At 42.4% G+C, this 20,776-nt stretch overlaps 1 protein-coding gene across 1 annotated transcript; it reads right to left on the bottom strand.

Annotated features, from left to right (window-relative positions):
* Window positions 1–915: 915 nt before the first annotated feature.
* Window positions 916–2,655, bottom strand: LOC143586057 (ethylene-responsive transcription factor ERF071-like). Its single transcript, XM_077067692.1, has 2 exons — window positions 2,478–2,655; window positions 916–1,557 (listed from the first exon to the last, which is right to left on the bottom strand). Exons 1-2 carry the CDS (start codon window positions 2,650–2,652, stop codon window positions 1,016–1,018), a joined length of 717 nt encoding a protein of 238 aa, XP_076923807.1. The 5' UTR covers window positions 2,653–2,655; the 3' UTR covers window positions 916–1,015.
* Between the last annotated feature and the right edge of the window lie 18,121 nt (window positions 2,656–20,776).

Here is a 20,776-nt window from a genome sequence, read left to right as displayed (position 1 = left end):
ATAGAAATACCCATTAAAAGAATAAAAAATGGGTGGTTATATTCAAACACCAGTCATTTGGTGTGCAAATAAGTCTATACGAGTCGTATAGTCTTAAATTATTGACATACGTACGGAGGTGACAGTGTGTCAGTTTTTTGCAGTCTATACGAGTCATATAGACCCAATATGAGCCATATGGGTTTTCTTGCTCGTATAGCCCGCCTCATCTGACCTATAAGAGTTGCATAGGGAATATATGGCTCATATAGACAACATGTCAGTCTGTACTTTGACCCGAGATTTGTGATTTTCTGGTCTATACGAGCCGTATAGATGATAAGACACGTATAAACCAGATATCAACGTTTCTTGCTCCAACCATGTAATACTTAAATAATTCGTCATCCAACAACTTTTATTTCATTTGTCATGTATCTATAAGGCATTGAACGACTATAACTTTATAAAGGCTATACTTCAAAAGCTGAATTAACACGATCCAAAACATCTACATCAACAAACGTAATTATTTTTATAGCAATTATATTTCAAAAGCTTAGATAACTCGTATAGGTGTCAAACCAAAATGGATCGCATGACCACATCTAAAAAATCGTTATCAAAAACGCTCATGTTGTTCGTATGTTGTTAGATTAACATTAGTACGGGGCAAAATATTTACTTTTAAATTACGTGTTTATATTTTATGACCAACTCAGTTGTTATTTGTTATATTTTTGTAATTTTAAAGTTATCAAAAATAATGAAAAAAAAAACAAAAAACAAGTCAAATAGCCTATGCGAGTCATATATTCTCTCTTGGTTTTTTAATAACATTTCTGGTGTGGGTATGACCCAAGCTTAAAAAATAAAAAGAAAGAAAAGTTATTTTTATTTTTATATCCAAAGAAACTTAAATCACAAATTATTTCGAAATTAAACCCCTAAACAAAACAACTTAACTGCAAATAATAACAACAATAACAAAATTAACCAACACATTTAAAGGTTAATGATAATAATAATTTCTTAATTACAGTACAACGTCATCGAAACTCCATAGCTCAATCGAATCACCCTCTTGAACACTCACTGAAGCCACCGCTGACTGCCCGTCAAGATACGGAATTTCATAAAACTTCATACACGTCTCAAAAGCCATAAGCTCCTCTGACAGCATCTGCACTTGAATATCTTCTTCAACAGCCTCAACTTTCGTCACCGGTTCAGGAACAAACGCTACTTCTTTATCAGAAGACCCGATAACATAACCGGTGTGAGGTTCGCAAGTGTTGTTCAGATTAATATGTGATTGATCGTAAGAGGAGTCTACTTCGTTTGGGAAGTTGACTTTGGCTTTTCTTCCACGGATTTTGCGGGCGGCTTTGTCGTAAGCTCTGGCGGCTTCTTCGGCCGTGTTGAATGTGCCTAACCAAACGCGAACGCCTTTGCTTGGGTCGCGAATCTCGGATGCCCATTTGCCCCATGGACGCTGGCGGATTCCGCGGTATAAGTTCTTTCTTTGTCTTTTGTTATGGCTCTTGGTATTGTGATCGTTGTTTTCATGCGCACCACCTGTTCGATAAAAAGCCTATGTTAGAAATTAAACTTAACACCGAAAAGGCGCTAAACAAAGTGTCATGGAACCCTCGTTTGATTTCACACCATCAAACGGTCGTTTATGAAACACTCAAATAACGGTTCCTGGACAAGAAAATTTAACTTTGAAAATTATCCGTTAGATTTCACAGCATTAAGTGACCGTTCACCAAACACTCAAATATCATTTAAAAAAATATATCAAACTTTAAAAATGGTTAATTTCACATTATCAATGCCCTCCACAAAATACTTAGATGGCCATTTTGACGGGAAAAAAAAGGAAAAAAAGGTAAACTTTGAAAATTAATAGTCAAAACCCCGTACGAACAAAATCTTGATAGACGTTCTGACCAAAAGGTTCAAACTTACAAAATTATTTGTCGGAACGGCCGTTTGTCTAATATTCAGATGGCCATTCTGACCAAAAGGGTTCAAACTTGCAAAATTATTGGCGGAACGATAGTTTGTCTAATATCCTAAACTTTATTCTGACAATAGACAGCAAAACTTTTAAAACTTTTTGATCAAAACGGTCATTTGTCCAAGCTCTATTTAAACAATTGTAGATTAGGGCTATTCAAAAAGCCCGGGCTCACTCGATAAAAGCTTGAGTAAAACTAGCTATAAAATGTTGATTTGAAACATCCTAAGCTGATTTGGATCATTTTTGTAACCGAACCAAAATCAACCCAGGCTCGGGTCGGCTCGATCTTAAACTTGTTTAACTTTAAAATCGAGCTAGAGCCTAGCTAAGTTGCCTTGTTTAATTTCGAACCCGAACTCGAAACCACCCAGGCTTTTCAACTATAGATGACAAACATTGTGTGTATAGCTGTCCCACAAAACAAAACACATTTTCTTGTAAATATAATAACGAGAAATAAAGTGGTTACCTGAAAATGAAATAGCTGATCGCTTGTGAGAATAATTAGTTTGCTGAGCAAACAGATTAAATTCGGCTTCGAACGGGTTGAGTTTCGGGTAGAAGGTTGAGTTGGGCCAGACGTTGTTCGGGTTAGGACGTCGGGAACGAGGGATGAGATCGGCTAGAATAGCACCACCACACATGGTCACTTGTTGCAAATGTTTTTAAGGGTGTAGAGTAGTGTTTAAGAAACGAGAGATGTGAGTGGAAGTATCGAGCAAGGGGTTTAAGTAGCAAGGACGATGGTGCGTGACAGTAGATATTAATGAACCTTCGTGGGGTGTCCCTTTTGGATCAACATTGGCTTTACTGTTGATTAAAGATTAGGACGACCTTAAAAAAGTAAAAAACAAATGTTTATGTTTTGAGGAGGAAGTTCTAGAAGTTTATTTTAGTTTTTCGAAAAATAAGGTGGCTCAAAGGTTCTGTTTGAAGTTTTATCTATATTTCATTGGTTTCGTGCATATATTGCTTAGTGTGTTTTTATGGGACGTACTTATTAAATTAAAAAATGTAACGTAGGATTTTATACAATATTTAAATTATTAAGGTTTATAAAATGTGCATATTTAATTTAGAATTTTAGAATTATATTTAGAGTTGATGATGTAAAAGAGTTTAGATATTTTCGAGATTTACAATTTAGTTAGGGGAAAATATTTGTGAATATTACTGACTAGTTTGTCACCCGGCGAGTTGCGCCGGGCACATCGGTAAAATCCAGTCGTTGGTAAAACCTAAGCGTTGAAACAGTAAGTCGATGCGAATTCCTTCGGTTTCGATTGTGTGCTTTAAATGTCGGAACTAAAACAAAAAAAAGTATAAAAAACTGAGGTTAACCAATGGGGTGACGATGGTTGGTAAAACTTGGGCATTGATAAAACCTGAGCGTTGTCAATCTCGGACGTTGAGGTGGCGAGTCTAAGCAAATTTGGTTGGTCTTCTTCGCGTTTGTTATGGTAATTAGAACTAAATAAAAAACAAATTTAACATTTGGTAGTGTTCGTTACGTTCGTTACAACCTTGGAACTAAAAAAAATATGGTGAACCTACGCGAATTCGGTCAGCAACTTTTATGTTTGTTACGATACTGGAACTAAAGAAAAACTAAATTGGCATTCGATCGATTCACGTTATGTTATCGGAACCAAAAAACAAAAACATAAGCAATAAAAAAAAACTACAGTGATCAGTAAGGTGCCGTCAAGTAACCCAATCAGACACCTGCGGCACCAAAGTTCTCTTTATATATATTAGTAATAATAGTAATAGTAATAATAGTAATGTCAACTAAATGTATGGATATGGTCAAAAATAATAAAATAATAATAGTGTTAGTTTCAACCATTCTAGTACTTAATATTTTTCTTGTTTTTATTTGTTAAAGTTAACAAAATAAAGTGTTAATAATAATGTTATACTTTTCATTTTTCACTTTATTTAATAAAAAACGTCATTTAGTGAAGAGGTAGGTCCCAGCAGAGCCCAGTTGGACCCGCAGGACTCACCTTGAAGAGAGACGTCTGCGCAGAAACCAACTGGATCCGCAGGACCCACCATGCTCAGAGACATGACGTCCTTACGCGCAGTACGCAAGCTGTTCCCGCAGGAAATGCCTCCCAATGGTGAAGTACTCCGCCTGTTCCCGCAGCTGCGGATACAAGCCATCAGGGAAGGCCACCCGCGCAGCAAGGCTACACGCACAAGGCACTTAGCTCTCAATAATTCAGTAGTCACCTGAAGGAATGAGCAAAGCCGGGAACAATCCCGCACAAAGGCGGGAGGGGGAATACTCCCGCCCAAATGAGCCAGTCCGTACGATACTGGAAGATCTTTTGTACTGTACCTGACGAGGTATGGGCAAAAGATCTGACCAGAGATACGACAGCCCATTGACAACAGTATGGCGAGCAGCATGCTCTTGTACTGTATGTCACTATTAGCCGCTACCTACTCACCAACTCCTGTCATACCACGTGCATAGCCTGCAGTTGGTGGAAAAGGAATAGTACACAGCAGGCCTGGTCACTGTCAGCCGCTGCCTACCCACCAACTACCAGCATGGCACGTGCGTAGGCCACAGTTGGTAGAACAGGAATACTATTCAACCGGCTATACCCTCTTGGAAACCTACCTTCGGCTATAAATACCCCAAATGGTATGATCATCTCATCTTATCTTGTATCTTACATCTTATACCTGATATCTGCTCTAGCAATCTCTTAATATACACTTATATTCAAGAGCAATCTAGTCTGATTCTCACGCCGGAGGGTGGTCACAAGGAGGTACCCCCCTTCTCAGTGACGAGCTCACGGTGTCTGTTTTGCAGGTTATCAGAAGAACCATCTTTGTCGGGTCTAACCCCTCGTGGGAAACATCTATTTAACCCCCAGATTATCCGTAATCTGCCTGGGGTCGATTAGTGTTTCTTCATTGGCGCCATCCGTGCATAAAAGCTAGAACTTCATTTCTTTTCAGTTTTTTCAAACTTCTGGAAAGATGGTTAAAGAAACTCCGGTAACCACAACCCCAGCTACTGAGGGGAATACCGGCGACTACACAGTTTTTACGAACACTACCCCGGTTACCCAAGCTGGGGCAAGTGCAGTAAATAATCGCTCACTGGGATTCACCGATACCCAGTTAGAGAGACAACGAACAAGGCTCCCCCGCCAAACAATCGATGAAGTTAAAGCGTGGGCGGAGGCACGTCAAAAAGAATTCCAAGCTGAGTTGGATGAACGCTTACGTTCACTCCAACAGCCTGAGGAATTCGGAGAGTACTGGGACAATGATTCGGAGGAATCCGATAGTGACGCAAACCCTCGTCATAGGGCGAAAGGGAAGCGTAAGGAAACGGACTCCCAACCGAGAAGGCGTTTTGGAGAAACCTTCAAACCAAAAAACGCAGGTGGAAACCCACGTGACTTCTCCAAAACATTTACACCAACTGCTGCAAAGGCGGGAACGTCCAAATTTGCAAGGGACATTGCGGAAGCAATCGTCCCGAAAAGTGCCAAACAGATGTCCGACATCGGCACTTACGATGGTATATCTGATCCAGACGATCATTTGAACAGGTTCATAGCGGGGGCAACCGTCAGTAGTTGGACGGAACCTACGTGGTGTTACATGTTCCAAATGACGCTTATTGGGGCAGCTAGAGCGTGGTTCGATCGTCTACCGGTCCACCACATATACGATTGGGAAGACTTCCAGCAGAAATTTAGCAAACACTTCAGCCAACAAAGAAAGTATACCTAAGAGCAATGGACAATCCTCAAATGCATTCGAGAGGAAGATGAATCTTTGCCAGACTTCATCACTCGCTTCAACTCAAAGAAGCTAAGTCTGGGTAATATTAGCGAAGATCTTGTTCGCGCTGCTTTCATCCAGGGCGCGAACGACCCAGAGCTCATCCGCACCTTAACGGGTAAAGATGGCATGCCATCCACATGGGATGCCATCATGACAGCAGCTAAACGCTTTGCGGAAATGGGGAAGCAACTGGGTAGAGATCTCCCCCAGAGCACAAACCTCTACACCCAGAAAACAAGAGAAGACAACGTCCTTACCGCCCGACTAAACAAAAAGCGGAAGCTAGGCATTTGGCAGTCAAGGGTAAACTTTGACACCTCATCCGGCTTGCAACATCGGTTAGGCGGAAGGGATAACGTACAGTCGAACCAGAACTCCTGATGGACGCCACTCACCAAAAGCGTCACCGAGATATTCGCCACTGAGGAGCTCCCATGGCCAAAGGCTCCAATAATCCGACATCGTCACAATGCTGATCGGGGCAAATACTGTGACTTTCACAGGACAAAAGGCCACAACACCGAAGAATGCACAGACGTAAAGGACATCGTCGAAGCATTTGTCAGAGATGGGACGCTCGCACACCTCTTGGCGTAACGAACGCTGAGCAGGCTGATGCGTGTAGAACCCCAGCTGGGGAAAACACGAATAAAATTGCAGCTTCAATGCCGGAGACTACATACTGTGTAAACAACGAGATCCCGAACCAGGTGCATATCGGCTCGATGGCACTCCCATCACAACAACATGGAAGGGAGCTCAATTACACAGTTTGCATGTAGATCAATTCCAAATTTGTAAAGAAAAGGCCCAGAGCCACTTCTAATGGAAATGATTCTCCTTAGAACATCGACGCTGATGATTTTACATTTATACTTATGAACTTTCCACACGGATATGCCGGTCTTCACCGCATACATAAGTGTGAAAGAAGTCGTTGCGTGGGGAAGGCGGCAAAACCCGCATAAACCCAAAAAAATCAAACCTTCACGCAGGTCAGTTAAAGGTAAAGTTCAGTCATCCCAATGAAAGTGCCGGTCTATCCGCACGAATCATGATAGAGGAAACTGAACACTAACCTATTAACAACCGCGCGTCGAACGGTTAATTTATTCAACACTGATATGCCGGTTTTCACCGCATAATTACGTGGAAAGTCGTTGCGTGGGGAAGGCGGCAAAACCCGCATAAACCCAAAAAAAGGCAAACCTTCACGCAGGTCAGTTAAAGGTAAAGTTCAGTCATCCCACTAAATGAAAGTGCCGGTCTATCCGCACGAATTATGATAGAGGAAACTGAACACTAACCTATTAACAACCGCGCGTCGAACGGTTAATTTATTCAACACTGATGCAGATACTCACCGCATAATTACGTGGAAAGTCGTTGCGTGGGGAAGGCGGCAAAACCCGCATAAACCCAAAAAACGGCAAACCTTCACGCAGGTCAGTTAAAGGTAATGTTCAGTCATCACACTAAATGAAAGTGCCGGTCTATCCGCACGAATCATGATAGAGGAAACTGAACACTAACCTATTAACAACCGCGCGTCGAACGGTTAACTTATTCAAAATACTTTAGAAAATTTCTAACAGAAGGATGAGGAAAACCTCCACGCAGGTTAGATGTAGGTAAAGTTTAGCCATCCTACTAAGTGCAAGTGACGGTCCTACCCGCACAATCACGAAAGAGGAAGCAAAACTTCAACCTATTATCTACCACGTTCAAAGGTTAACTTATTCTAAACACTTAGAAAATTTCTAAAAAGATGAGGAAAACCTCCACGCAGGTCAGATATAGGTAAAGTTTAGCCATCCTACTAAGTGCAAGTGACGGTCCTACCCGCACAATCACGAAGGAGGAAGCAAAACTTCAACCTATTATCTACCACATTCAAAGGTTAACTTATTCTAAACACTTGGGAAATTGCTAATTTAAACTAAAGTATGCATGAGCAAGTCATATAACGTTTATAAAGCAAGTCATCCAGTGAAAGTAGCGGTCTTACCCGCACAAAGATTTATATTTCATAATATTCATTACAAGAATGGCCGGGTAACTACCCGCCTACAAGAATATAAATCTATACAAGCTAAACCTATCCTAACAGTGGGAAGGGATCTTCAGGATCAAGCTTCAGGACCACTTCCACTTGGACCAGCACCATCAGTAGAGCGTGGCGGTTCAAGGAAAGCTTTAAGGATAGCTAGCCCATCATCAGCAGCAGCAACTTCGTTCACCTTCTCCACCACCGGATGCGGGAAGGCGGCATACTGATTCACTGCTTGGTCATAAACAGCTTCAGTATCCACATCATACAAAAGGAAGTTGGAAGGCGGGATGCCTTTCTCAACGAACCCTAGACCAAGCAGGAAGCCGGCCTTTTCCCCATCCTCATGAGAAGCGTTGAGGGCTGCGCTCATGGCATCGTCGTATGATGTGTCCGTGAAGACTCGATGCACAACCTACAAAAAAAAATATATACAAGTATCAAAACCTTTTCTATTTACAAAGAAAAGCGTGAAGACATTATGAAGCTAAGCTTACCTGAGACAACGCTTCTCGAAGAAGCCATTCCTTGGTAACCAGAGCTTCCTGGAGGGCAGCTTGAGCTTGGTTACGGGCGCGTTCGGCTTCACTTTTGTTAAGGTTGGCAAGCAACACTTCTTTAGCCGCAGCCTCTTCAACGCCCTTTAGCTTCCGCTCAGTATGGTCAAGCACCCCCCTCTGGTCCAAGATCTCTTGGAGCTTCTTGGCGTCTTCCATCGCCAAGGCATCATGAGCCTGTTGGAGCGCCTCTAGTTTGGCTTTAAGTTCCTCATTCTCGAGGCGTAAAGGCTCGCAACAGCTTCAGCCTTGGTGGCCCTCTCGGTTGCGTTCCGTGCAGTTTCCTTAGCCAGCCGAAGCTGTTCGTTAACAGCTTGGGCAGCCTTGGAACGGGCCTCGAGCCGGGCCTGAACTTCAACCTCGAGGGCCTTGAAGGCCTTCTCCTTTTCCGCAGCCACTGCGGTAAGCCTCCTATTCTCCTCTCGGACAGCCCGCGCCTGAGCTACTTCTTGGATGCGAGCTGCTTTTAACTTGTCGTTTTCACGACAAAGCAGATCGACGCGCGGCTGCATCCGGGCCAGGAGAACCCGAAGCTCATTGGTTAGCCTACCCTCCTGGTAGCTAGCCATGGCTTCCCCCAACGCATCACTGGGAGCTGCGTGACGAGCCCACTCCACGCACTCTACAGGCGTGCGAAGGGTTGTTCCTCGGCGGATGTTCCATCGTGGAACATACACTTCATTGGAATCCGACACTGCAAAAAACAAAAAGCAGTTAGGAAAAGACGATAAAAAAAAAGGCTAAAAGAACCCTACGCACCTGTAGGGTCGACAACAGGCCGATAGCCGCCAAACCCATCACCTGAACCCAAGGGAAATCCATCCAAGAGGTCAGGCAGATGGGAAGGAGGCAGAGGTTGGCGAGAAGCCCCAAGCATACCTGGAGGATCGGCCGTAGCTGCCGACGTCGGAGGAGGCATGGAGGCCGCCGCGGTAGAAACCAACGGAGGTGAACTCACCGGAGGTGAACTCACAACCGTGGTCGCCGCTGCGGAAGTACCCGCAGGAATAGTCACCGCCGGCTCAGTAACAGATTCAGTAAATATGGCACTGACAGCCGGCGGAGATGTCATCGCAGTTGGAACAGTTGGCTCAACTGGGTGAGCAACTGAACCAACAACTGAAGCAGGCGCAGCCGCCTGGGTCATCGCCTCAGGTAGGTTGACCAAACCTACCGTCATGGGTCCGGAGGTGCTCCTCCCCGCTGCACCCTGGAATGCGGTAGCATCCACGCCTGCACAAAGAAGATATAAGTATAATGGCGGAAAGATATGAAGTTAAAAAGTAAAGGAAGTTTGTACTTACGGGTTTTCTTGAGCCTAAAAGTGCGAACAGGCGGGGACGAACCCGATGGAGCCGGCCTCTTCACGCCGCTCACCGTCGTTGTCCTGGGCTGCTCGGAGGTGACGGTCGTCTCAGCCTCCGGAGCAGTGGTCTTATCACCACCAGGGTTCCCCGCCACCTCCTCGCTCTCAGTCTCTGAATCAGACCGAGGCACCGGATCGGCAGTGGAGGCAACCTTCGCCTTCCCCTTCCCGCCGGCAGCCTTCTTCTTCCGCACCAACGGAGGACCATCTGCGGATTCCTCATCAGAACACAAGATTAGAGGAATTCCAGCAGAGATTTCAGCATTGAGGGGTCGAGGGTTGAATAACTCCTTACCTGGCCGCCTGGCGCTCAGGATCTCGTGGCCTGGCGGGTAGACCTCCACGAACCGATCCGCCGTCTGTTCAAGGATGGGCAACTCGTTCTCATCTAGAGCACGAGTACCCATCCGAGCGGGACTATCAGCCTCCCGCGGATGCAGGAGCGACTGCAAGTCGTTCCCCTCTGAAATAAAAGAAAAACAGTTAGAAGACAAACCTATATAAACAAAGAAGACAGAGCATACCGTAAGGGACAGAGTTCAAACCGTATTCGAGGACGATGGGAACCTGTGACGCCTCCTTCCACACCCGGCTCATCCCAAGCATCACCATCCCAGACTCCGCAAAGCGGTAGACCGGAGTCTGGACCCGGGAGATCTTGGCGAACCACTCCGCCTCCTGGTAGTTGAGGGCGTGAAGGGCGGGGAGTGCTCTCCCATTCTTAAAGGTCATCGCAAGGGGGATGACGCGAGCGGAGATATAAAAAAACTCACGCTTCCACGACCGAAGACTGCGCTCGGTAGCGCAGATCTTCAATCCCTTGATCCGATTGACCAAGGTGTACCACCCCTGGATGCACCTCCAAGAATAGAAGGTCATCAACCGGTCAGGATGGGGCTCCACGCCCAGAATGAGGCACACCCACTCAAAGTGGCGGATCTTGGCTATCGCCATCGGGTGTACCTCCGTCAGATGCACGCCGTGCCTCTACAAGACACGGTATACAAACTTCGTCAATGGGAACCTGAGATTCCCATAAACGAAGAATGCAGCGTACACCCCTATCTTGCCCTGGGGGGCATCGTACACCGTCTGGTGTGGCTCCGGAAACTCAGGCTCGAACGACTCGAGCATGAACTTCCGGACGACGTACCGATAGAGGTCGGCCGGAAGAGCACACTGGCATTCGCCAGCAGTGCTCTTATCGTCTTTATCAGACGCAGACGTCGGGATCTCGACGTGCACGTCAGATTCTTCGGCAGCAGCTTCAAAATCGTAGGTAGAAGACATGGTTTGGAGGTAAAGAAGAGTGATTTCAGGAGAATGCTTGGCAGAAAGTATTCGCCGGAAATCGTTTACAAGAAGAGAAGAGTGAAAGTGTGAATTACAAGAGACCCTCTCCCCCTTTATATACTCATCGCAATTAATGCGATGAATTTAATGCGGAAGAGAGAGAAATCGCAGGTGCAGTGAAACTATGACACGTGGCAAAGTGCAAGCTGGCAACAGCTGTTGAAAGGACGCGTGCCATTAATTTCGCGGCCACGTGCCCGAAAAATCGCGCCCACGCGTCTGAAAAAGCGTCTGGAATGACCATATACTGTCACGTCACCATAACTTCCTGCACGTCCTGACACAGTCAGAAGAAACCGTCGGACGACGTTTCAACAGTTTGGACTGTTCTTATCCTTTCACCAACTCTTCGAATTTCAAAATTTCAAAAAGATTCAAAAGTAAGCGGGAAAATACCCCTTACCTTGGCATCCAAGTAACTGTAAGACAGGTGCGAGTACAGTGTTAAGGCAAAACCCTTCACATACTTAGCACCTGCAGGGAATTGAAGCCAAGAAGGATCTTCTGGGCAATGCTTGCGGAAACAGGAATAACATCCCCGCATAGCGGGAACGTCGAGAACTACATTATTTGAAGCTTCAAGATGGAATTGGTGGTTTTAACATAATTGATCACTATGTTCAAAACTACCAAAACCTCATGGAGAATCCACACAAGTGTCTCAACGCTCCTGACTTGCGAGGAGGTTACAGACCTACCCGCATCATACCCAAAGATCAAGCAGGAAAGTCGGGAATTTCTGCAAGTGACATAAGGACTTCCGCGGGAAGAATCCCCATGGAAAACCTTAAAACTAAACCCTTTTCAAAAACCCTTTGCTTAAGTCCAAAAGTTCACCTCACTTATTAAACACTCATGAGAAGAACATTGGACTGGGGGGACTTGAAGAGGTAGGTCCCAGCAGAGCCCAGTTGGACCCACAGGACTCACCTTGAAGAGAGACGTCTGCGCAGAAACCAACTGGATCCGCAGGACCCACCATGCTCAGAGACGTGACGTCCTTACGCGCAGTACGCAAGCTGTTCCCGCAGGAAATGCCTCCCAATGGTGAAGTACTCCGCCTGTTCCCGCAGCTGCGGATACAAGCCATCAGGGAAGGCCACCCGCGCAGCAAGGCTACACGCACAAGGCACTTAGCTCTCAATAATTCAGTAGTCACCTGAAGGAATGAGCAAAGCCGGGAACAATCCCGCACAAAGGCGGGAGGGGGAATACTCCCGCCCAAATGAGCCAGTCCGTACGATACTGGAAGATCTTTTGTACTGTACCTGACGAGGTATGGGCAAAAGATCTGACCAGAGATACGACAGCCCATTGACAACAGTATGGCGAGCAGCATGCTCTTGTACTGTATGTCACTATTAGCCGCTACCTACTCACCAACTCCTGTCATACCACGTGCATAGCCTGCAGTTGGTGGACAAGGAATAGTACACAGCAGGCCTGGTCACTGTCAGCCGCTGCCTACCCACCAACTACCAGCATGGCACGTGCGTAGGCCACAGTTGGTAGAACAGGAATACTATTCAACCGGCTATACCCTCTTGGAAACCTACCTTCGGCTATAAATACCCCAAATGGTATGATCATCTCATCTTATCTTGTATCTTACATCTTATACCTGATATCTGCTCTAGCAATCTCTTAATATACACTTATATTCAAGAGCAATCTAGTCTGATTCTCACGCCGGAGGGTGGTCACAAGGAGGTACCCCCCCTTCTCAGTGACGAGCTCACGGTGTCTGTTTTGCAGGTTATCAGAAGAACCATCTTTGCCGGGTCTAACCCCTCGTGGGAAACATCTATTTAACCCCCAGATTATCCGTAATCTGCCTGGGGTCGATTAGTGTTTCTTCATTTAGTTACCGGGCTTTTAGCAAGTTTACAAATTATTTTTCATTTTCAATATTTATCCCATTTATATATTTACATACGTAGTCGTATATTCATTTTACTAGTGTTTATTAATAAGAGTTTTTAAATTATTACGTGTAATATTGCAAATATCAGAAAATGTTATTGGGTAAATAATATGAAAATTTTTGGTTATTGATCCCTTCCTCAATGGTTAAGTTAAGGCGATCTGTGTTTAAATCTCACATATGGCAATAAAGATGGGGTTTTAGATTGAGGCATGAGATTTTCTAATCTATTATGGGTTTTCTCATTGGGTGGTCTCCGATGCTCTGAAAATAAAGTTGAAAGGATGGGTCAGTAGCCCGTCAATAATACAAACTAAATGTTAAAAAATGAAATTTCTGAAAATAGTTTAAAATAGGAGAGAGATTCTGAAAATAGTCTAAGAAATTTTCATATTTCATAAATAGTCCAAGTAATTCTATCGGTGCCGTTAGGTTTGAAAAAAGTTGAAAAATTCCGATGGTTTTCAAAGATCCAATACCAAGCTGCCAAGTGTCCCACTACCCACCTACCCCCGATGGTTTTCCAATGAAATCCGTCTGGACCGAATATTTTGGAATGAAAATCATCTCCCATAAAAACAATCTTCAAAAATTATGAAAATCCGTGGTTTTTTGAAATTCATCTGAACAGATGAATTTCAAATGAATTTCGTGTTCGAAGATAATTTAAAAAAAAATGCACCACCAACACCACCGCCATGATCTCCACTTTCCCGCCACCAGCCCCACCCACCGCCGGCACCACCACCACTCCCACTTTTCCGGCAAACATCATCTCCATTACCCGCCCATCATCATCACACCTTTCCGGCCACCACCCCACCCACCACCACCACCTTATCCAAGTCCAAGCACGGACAGACTCACACACAAACACCGTCGCCCGGAAGATTCACCGTCGGAATTGAAACAGCCGTCGGAGATTAACCGCCGTAGTCCGATTACGTAAACTGTAAAGGTTCGTTTCCGTCGACAGATCCATCCGAAACGAACGGAAGATGAGATTACGTTACCACCGTAACCGTTGATTTCCATCAAAGCGTAACAATGAACATACATACAGATGCAGAAGCTAAAACATGATTTACACACATACACATAGATTGCTGCTCATTGATATGTAAAAGTAAAATGTTGAACTACTGAATCAAGCAAAAGTAATCATATAACCTCATTATTATCTATTATCTGTTTATGATGATTGATATGAGTATATAGTTTTCATTCATTACCTCATCAATCTCAATGGTGGAGGGTGGGGTGGTGACCGGAAAGGTGTGATGATGATGGGCGGGTAATGGTGGTGGTGTTGGTGGGGCATTTATTTTTTTAAATTATCTTCGAAGACGAAATTCATTTGAAATTCATCTGTTCAGCTGAATTTCAAAAAAACACAGATTTTCATGATTTTTTGAGATGGTTTTCATGGGAGATGATTTTCATTCCAAAATTATCGGTCCAGACGGATTTCATTGAAAAACAATCGGGGGTAGGTGGGTAGTGGGACACTTGACAGCTTGGTATTGGATCTTTGAAAACCATCAGATTTTTTCAACTTTTTTCAAACCTATCGGCACCGATAGAATTACTTGGACTATTTATGAAATATGAAAATTTCTTGAACTATTTTCAAAATCTTAATTATTTTGGACTATTTTCATAATTTTTTCTAAAAAAATGATATGTCTAGTGGGGGAGTGACACGTCGAAAAACAATCGGGGGTAGGTGGGTAGTGGGACACTTGACAGCTAGGTATTGGACCTTTGAAAACCATCAGATTTTTTCAACTTTTTTCAAACCTATCGGCACCGATAAAATTACTTGGACTATCTATGAAATATGAAAATTTCTTGAACTATTTTCAAAATCTTAATTATTTTGGACTATTTTCATAATTTTTTCTAAAAAAATGATATGTCTAGTGGGGGAGTGACGTCATTTGCTTAATTCTTGTCCTGAGTTCTTTGTCAAACCTGCCAAAATACATCAGATGTTTTATCTCTCTTATTTTAGACTCGTAGCCGTAGGGCTAGGGGTATGCTCGTATTATACATCCTAGTTCCTAGCGTTGTTTTTAGAAATTATTTAATTTTTGTCCTTTTCTTGTTCTTCCTTTTGAATTACAATTTACAAGTATGTATACTCTTTTCTCTCGCATTAATTTATATATTTTTATGAAATATCATAGTTATAATAATGTTAGGGAGAGAGGGTGCTCACAATGTTTTACAAGCCAGTATTTTATTTATATCGAGTTTGGTTCAAAAATAGTATAACTGGTTGAACCGGATTGTATCCGGAAGTTTGATTATATTGAATAGTTTACCCTATAATTCCATATAAATACAATTTCAACTCAATAAATAACCTAAAGTACATTAATAAACATTACACGTAAACCAAATATAGCACATGAACAATGATCCGGTCAAATAAGAAGCTTATACTTTATATATGAAATTAATCAATTAAAAAATATGTAAAGAAACCAACCTTAGATTTGCTGGATACACAATTGATTGATTAACTAGTTTACTTTATTTACTCGTTTTAATTTTATCTGCTAGGTCAAAGGTCATTTTTAAAGAATATGGGCCGCAAAAAACATCAAAAATCTCTTGGTTTTAAAATCAGTCTACCGGTTGAAACCGGTATTAAAAAAAAACGATAGTACGATGTTTTAGCAAACCACCTAAAAATACCGGACTCTAAATACGGCTGCCTTACCAAAATCCGGTATAACCAGTTCAACCGACGGTACGTACCAGTTTTTAAAACATTGGATGCTCAATCTCAAGTACCCTAATCCTTACCAATCTCACATTTTCATGTCATTTACATCATTTCTAACCTCAAAGCCACTTAAACAAGTTGCACCAGTTCTCTCTAAAATTCTCAAGTCTCTTCTCTCTCTCCACACACACACACGACTCTCTCTTCTTTTATCAGGTAATAACACCCGATTTTGGATACCCTCATTTGAGGTTTCACAAGAGACGCCTCATGAGGGTAATATACCCGCATTCCTTCCACTAGCACCACATCACCCCACCCCATATAACATATTAGCAAAATAAAGATATAACATTGTTTATGCATCATAACAAAGGTGATTTACATAAAATATACTTATATTTTAATAATTTGATATTCACTTTATAAACATTCTTTTACTTTTGTTATCACATTCGCAATGGCTGGTACATGGGCCATCTACGATAAATCCAATATACGAACATTTAAGATAGAAGGAGAAAGTTATTCCAATACTTTTATCAAACATTGTCAAACTCATTCATGATTTCCTTTCACAAGTTTCAAAAATTGGTTACAATAAAAAGTTAAAAAAGAATTTTGAACCAACAAATCAAAGACACTGATCTTTCACTCACAATTCACCTCAAAAAAATTAATCTACAAATTAAATCTACAATCAACACAATTAGCCCTAGTTTTTATGAAACTAATAGAAGATTGAGGCAAATTAGGGTCTTCTTTCATCTCTTTTATATAACCTTTACTTTTTCCCAAGAACCTTCGAAGGTTTGTGTTGTTGGCAATTCCATTCTAGTACTTGCCATGTAATCTATTAATCCAGCAACTTAAAAAGCCCATAAAAATATTATTATTCAATTAACAAACCATCCATTTTTAAATCGTGAGTGATTTACATTTGCAAGCTCGGTTTTGAAGTTAATTAATATGTGAAATATTATTGTTGGGTTTGTGAAGGCTTTGGGCTTAGGCTCAAATTGGTGACAAGGAGAACAAAAGCCTGGCCCGTTATTGTTTATTATTAGTTAAGCCTTTAACTCTGGTTTTATATCTATATATACCCTCGCTATGTAATTGTAATATGTGCACCTAATCAATGAAATAACCTAGTTGCAGCCCGTTGACGTAGGTTCCCTCGCAGGGACCGAACCACGTTAAATTCTTGTCTCGTGTTTATCGTTTATATTTTCTATTTACTGAGTGTATAATCGTGTGTGCTTGTTCGTGTGTTGTTCCGCTGCGCCGCTTTGTTCCTAACAAGTGGTATTAGAGCTTTGGCTCGTTGAACACACGGTACACGGAAAACGATTCGCAGTTTGGTTTATTTGTAGTTCGTGTTCATCGGTGATCAGCAATTCAAGATTGGCGGCTGAGTTAGGGTTACGATTTGGATCTGACATAGACGATCAGAATTGTCGCACCTTATTTGCAACTTGCAAGTTATTGGCGGTCTTGCCGATTGAAAGCTTGTGACGCCAGAAATTTGTAGGCCAATGTCAAGCAAAAAAGTTTGTGTGGCCGAGGTGTATTTCGAATTCACAAATCACAGTTGCATCGTCAAAAGGTAGCGGTTGTCGGAGTTCGGATCTGATCTCGATTAGGATTGGTGGTTGGTGTTGGCAAAAGTTGCCGACATATTGGAGTTGCCGGAATATCGATACAGGTTGTGAGGTGGCCGGAAAGGTATCGCTAGTGTTAGCCGGAGAATGTTGAGTGGCGATTGGTTTGAAGTGTCCGGAGTCGTAGCCTGGTTTATCGTCATGGAACATGAGGATGCCGACTTGATTTGAGGTCACTGTTTTCTTTTTTTTTGGTGATGATCGTGATTGAGAAAGTATTAAAGGTTAAAATTTACTTTCTTTTGGTTTGGCATGTTTTGTTCTATTGGGATGTGTGTGTGGTCCAACCAAGGACTTATGGGGTGATGGTACGTAAAAAAAAAAGGGAAGTAGTTTTTTACTATTTTCATTATTTTTGGTTGTGTTTGACAAAGAGATATTACTTTACCAAGAATTATGGTTTTTTTTTGGAATTATATTTTCAAGTTCGGGTTTTGACATTTATTATCAACCAGAAAATTTGAGAAATTGGGTTTTGTGATGTTTCAGCGTTCCGAGCTTAGATTTGTCTGCAAGAGATAATCTGAGGTAATTGTTACGGTTTATTTTTTCAGTTACTTGATTAGTCGGTTATTGCAGGAGCAAATTGGTTTGATTGACATTGTTCAGTTGAACAATCGTGAAGTTCAGGCCCGTGCCATTGTTGTGTCTATTCACTATTTCCGATTTTGTTCTTCTTTGTTGTTGTTATAATTGAAGACAAGATGGTTATGATCGGAATGTTCGACAGTTATGGATTTCGGTTGATTAGTTTGTCATGGGAACTTGGATGTGGTACTGGTGATGGATAAACTTGGAGAAAATTGAACCAGTGGGTGCGCTGGTGACGACATAAGTGAAAAAAGAGGTTAGTGACAAGTCATGTGATCTATTGCTCGTTTGGATGATCTTTCGGTTAGGGTTTGCGTTAACTGATCGTGTTTACGGTCATAGAACCCTTGGTACCGCTTGCTTCTTGTTGGAAGCTCGACTGTTTTTATAACCATTTGCCTATTAGCTAGTGGAACTATTAAGCTATTCTTGTTCGGTGGTGATCAGTGGTTTGACATTTGAGGAATCTTTTGTACCGATACTGGGTGAAGGTTTTCGCTAGGGAAGTACGAGTGGAGATTCGACTCATGAGTGTTGTCTTGCCATTGGTTGGAATAATAGAGACAGTGGGAGCTGAGCATAGGTTGACTTGGTGGTGTTGCATGAAGGTGTGGGACATTCTTTTGAGTCGATGTCCATAAATTATAAATTCTGCTTCTGAGAATGTGTCGGTAGTAATGCATTGGGGCTCAGTGGAAGGCATTGAAGACTCTTGGGTTCGAGATTCTGTTTTGCTTCATTTTCTTATTACCTACCTCAATGAAGCATCGACGAATCTATTATTGAAGACTTTTCTAGAGTTGTAAAAGTCTTGGCTCGCTACATCGGGTAGAGCTAAGTGGGTTCATAATGCAAGCATGAATCCTGGAGCCACAAGGATGTCAGCTTGAGCATATTCGGAGGTTTAAACCTTGGCGGGGATTTGGTAACAGTGGGAGCACGAGAGTGTTCAGGTACAATTACACAATGACGTTGGGGTTTTAAGACCGGAATTCCGAATGAAAATTCTCTCTTGGGTGCTTGCTGTATTAGGAGAGTGTTTCTTTCTTCTGGAAGTCTCTGGAGGCGGTTGTGTGAGTAAGTAGGTGCCGGTTGATATTGAAGATGAATCATTGCGGGTTTTGTCATGACTGGGTCTGTGATGACTGTATTGGAGCTGGGGCGCTTCAATGGGCCTTTTGGATAACTACTGCAAAGGCCGGACGCTGCAACTAGGTGGATTGGATTGTTGAAATCTTAGCTTGTTCATAGGGAACTGAAGGCTTGGAGAATTTCCATTGTTGAAGTTTTAGCTTGTTCTTGGAACTGGAGGCTCGGTGGATTCAAGTTATTAATTAATGATTACTGGAGTTACTGGGTTCAGGGTTTTGTTTGGGTGGCTGTTGCGGTTCGCGTAAGGCCTTCAAGTGGGAGATTGTTGGGTTTGTGAAGGCTTTGGGCTTAGGCTTAAATTGGTGACAAGGAGAACAAAAGCCTGGCCCGTTATTGTTTCTTGTTGGTTAAGCCTTTAACCCTAGTTTTATATCTATATATACCCTCGCTATGTAATTGTAATCTGTGCACCTAATCAATGAAATAACCTAGTTGCAGCTCGTGGACGTAGGTCCCCTCGCGGGGACCGAACCACGTTAAATTCTTGTGTCGTGTTTATCGTTTATATTTTCTATTTACTGCGTGTATAATCGTGTATGCTTGTTCGTGTGTTGTTTCGTTGCGCCGCTTTGTTCCTAACAATTATTACCAAAGCCACAATATTGAAGTTCTATTTTTCACTAAATAACAGCAAATGATGATGTAAGAATTTGGATAGTTTGACTGGTTCGAGTCACTGACACGCATCATTTAATCAGGCATAATTGATCATTTATTACTCGTGTAATACAGTGAAAAAAGTTCAAATTCAAATTGATTCATGTAAGCATGTAACGATACTGGTCGAAATGGACGAGGTTCAGTTTGTTAATAAATTGGACAAGAGTGATTGATATGTGGTGAAGACTTTTGTGTCCACTATCATTAGAGCCCAATCCAGCAATTCCAACCCATGAACACAATCTGTAATCATTCGTAGGTGAATTGTGAAATCGTAAGATCTCAAAGAGACTCACGTACATTCAGTGTTTTCATAACCGGATTGGATAGTAAACCGGACGGGTAACCGGTTTAACCAGTTCTACCGGCCAAACAACTTTCGTCTAAAAAATGGCTGTTAGGGCTAAAATTAAATTTTTCAAAATTTTTTTTTTTAATAGTAAAGCCGGTTCAACCGGTCCGATTTTTCGATCTGGACCGGCCAGTTCTCTAGGAACTGAGCTGCATAGAGCCGGACCGGTCAATAGACCGAAGCTCGGTCGGATCGGCCGAACCTGTCCGGTCTCAACAGCATTGCTCACATTGATGATTGATGACACGATCGGCAATGAATACTGTAAAAAAAAGGTGATTCACACCATAAAAATACTTATTTAGAGAAAGTACGACTATGCACATATAATATGAAAAAAATAAATTGTAATACATGTTCATATAAGAAGCCAAAGAAAATTAATTAGAAATTTCATATTGATGAGGTACGGCCGACCTAAGAATTCAAACCATAAGCCTTTAAGTTAGTTGAACCGGCCTAAGAATTATGTTATGGCTATGTGGCAGAAAAATACCGCATGGTAAAAGAAATGTTTATCTCCTCCAATATGAATAGAGACACGCT

The sequence above is a fragment of the Bidens hawaiensis genome, unplaced genomic scaffold (assembly GCF_021521415.1).
Source record: "Bidens hawaiensis isolate Kalapana, Puna unplaced genomic scaffold, B.hawaiensis_p1.1 tig00034286_1, whole genome shotgun sequence".
Classification (NCBI taxonomy): domain Eukaryota; kingdom Viridiplantae; phylum Streptophyta; class Magnoliopsida; order Asterales; family Asteraceae; genus Bidens; species Bidens hawaiensis.
Note: the sequence above shows the minus strand (reverse complement) of the source record. Positions and strands in the feature narration are given on the sequence as shown.

What these genes read in the sequence shown, in the direction of transcription:
- LOC143586057 (XM_077067692.1), bottom strand. Translation starts at nt 2,652, where the DNA reads ATGTGTGGTGGTGCTATTCTAGCCGATCTCATCCCTCGTTCCCGACGT. An exon ending in ATCAGCTATTTCATTTTCAG is followed by an intron (nt 1,558 to 2,477) that starts GTAACCACTTTA and finishes TTTATCGAACAG; the next exon opens with GTGGTGCGCATGAAAACAAC.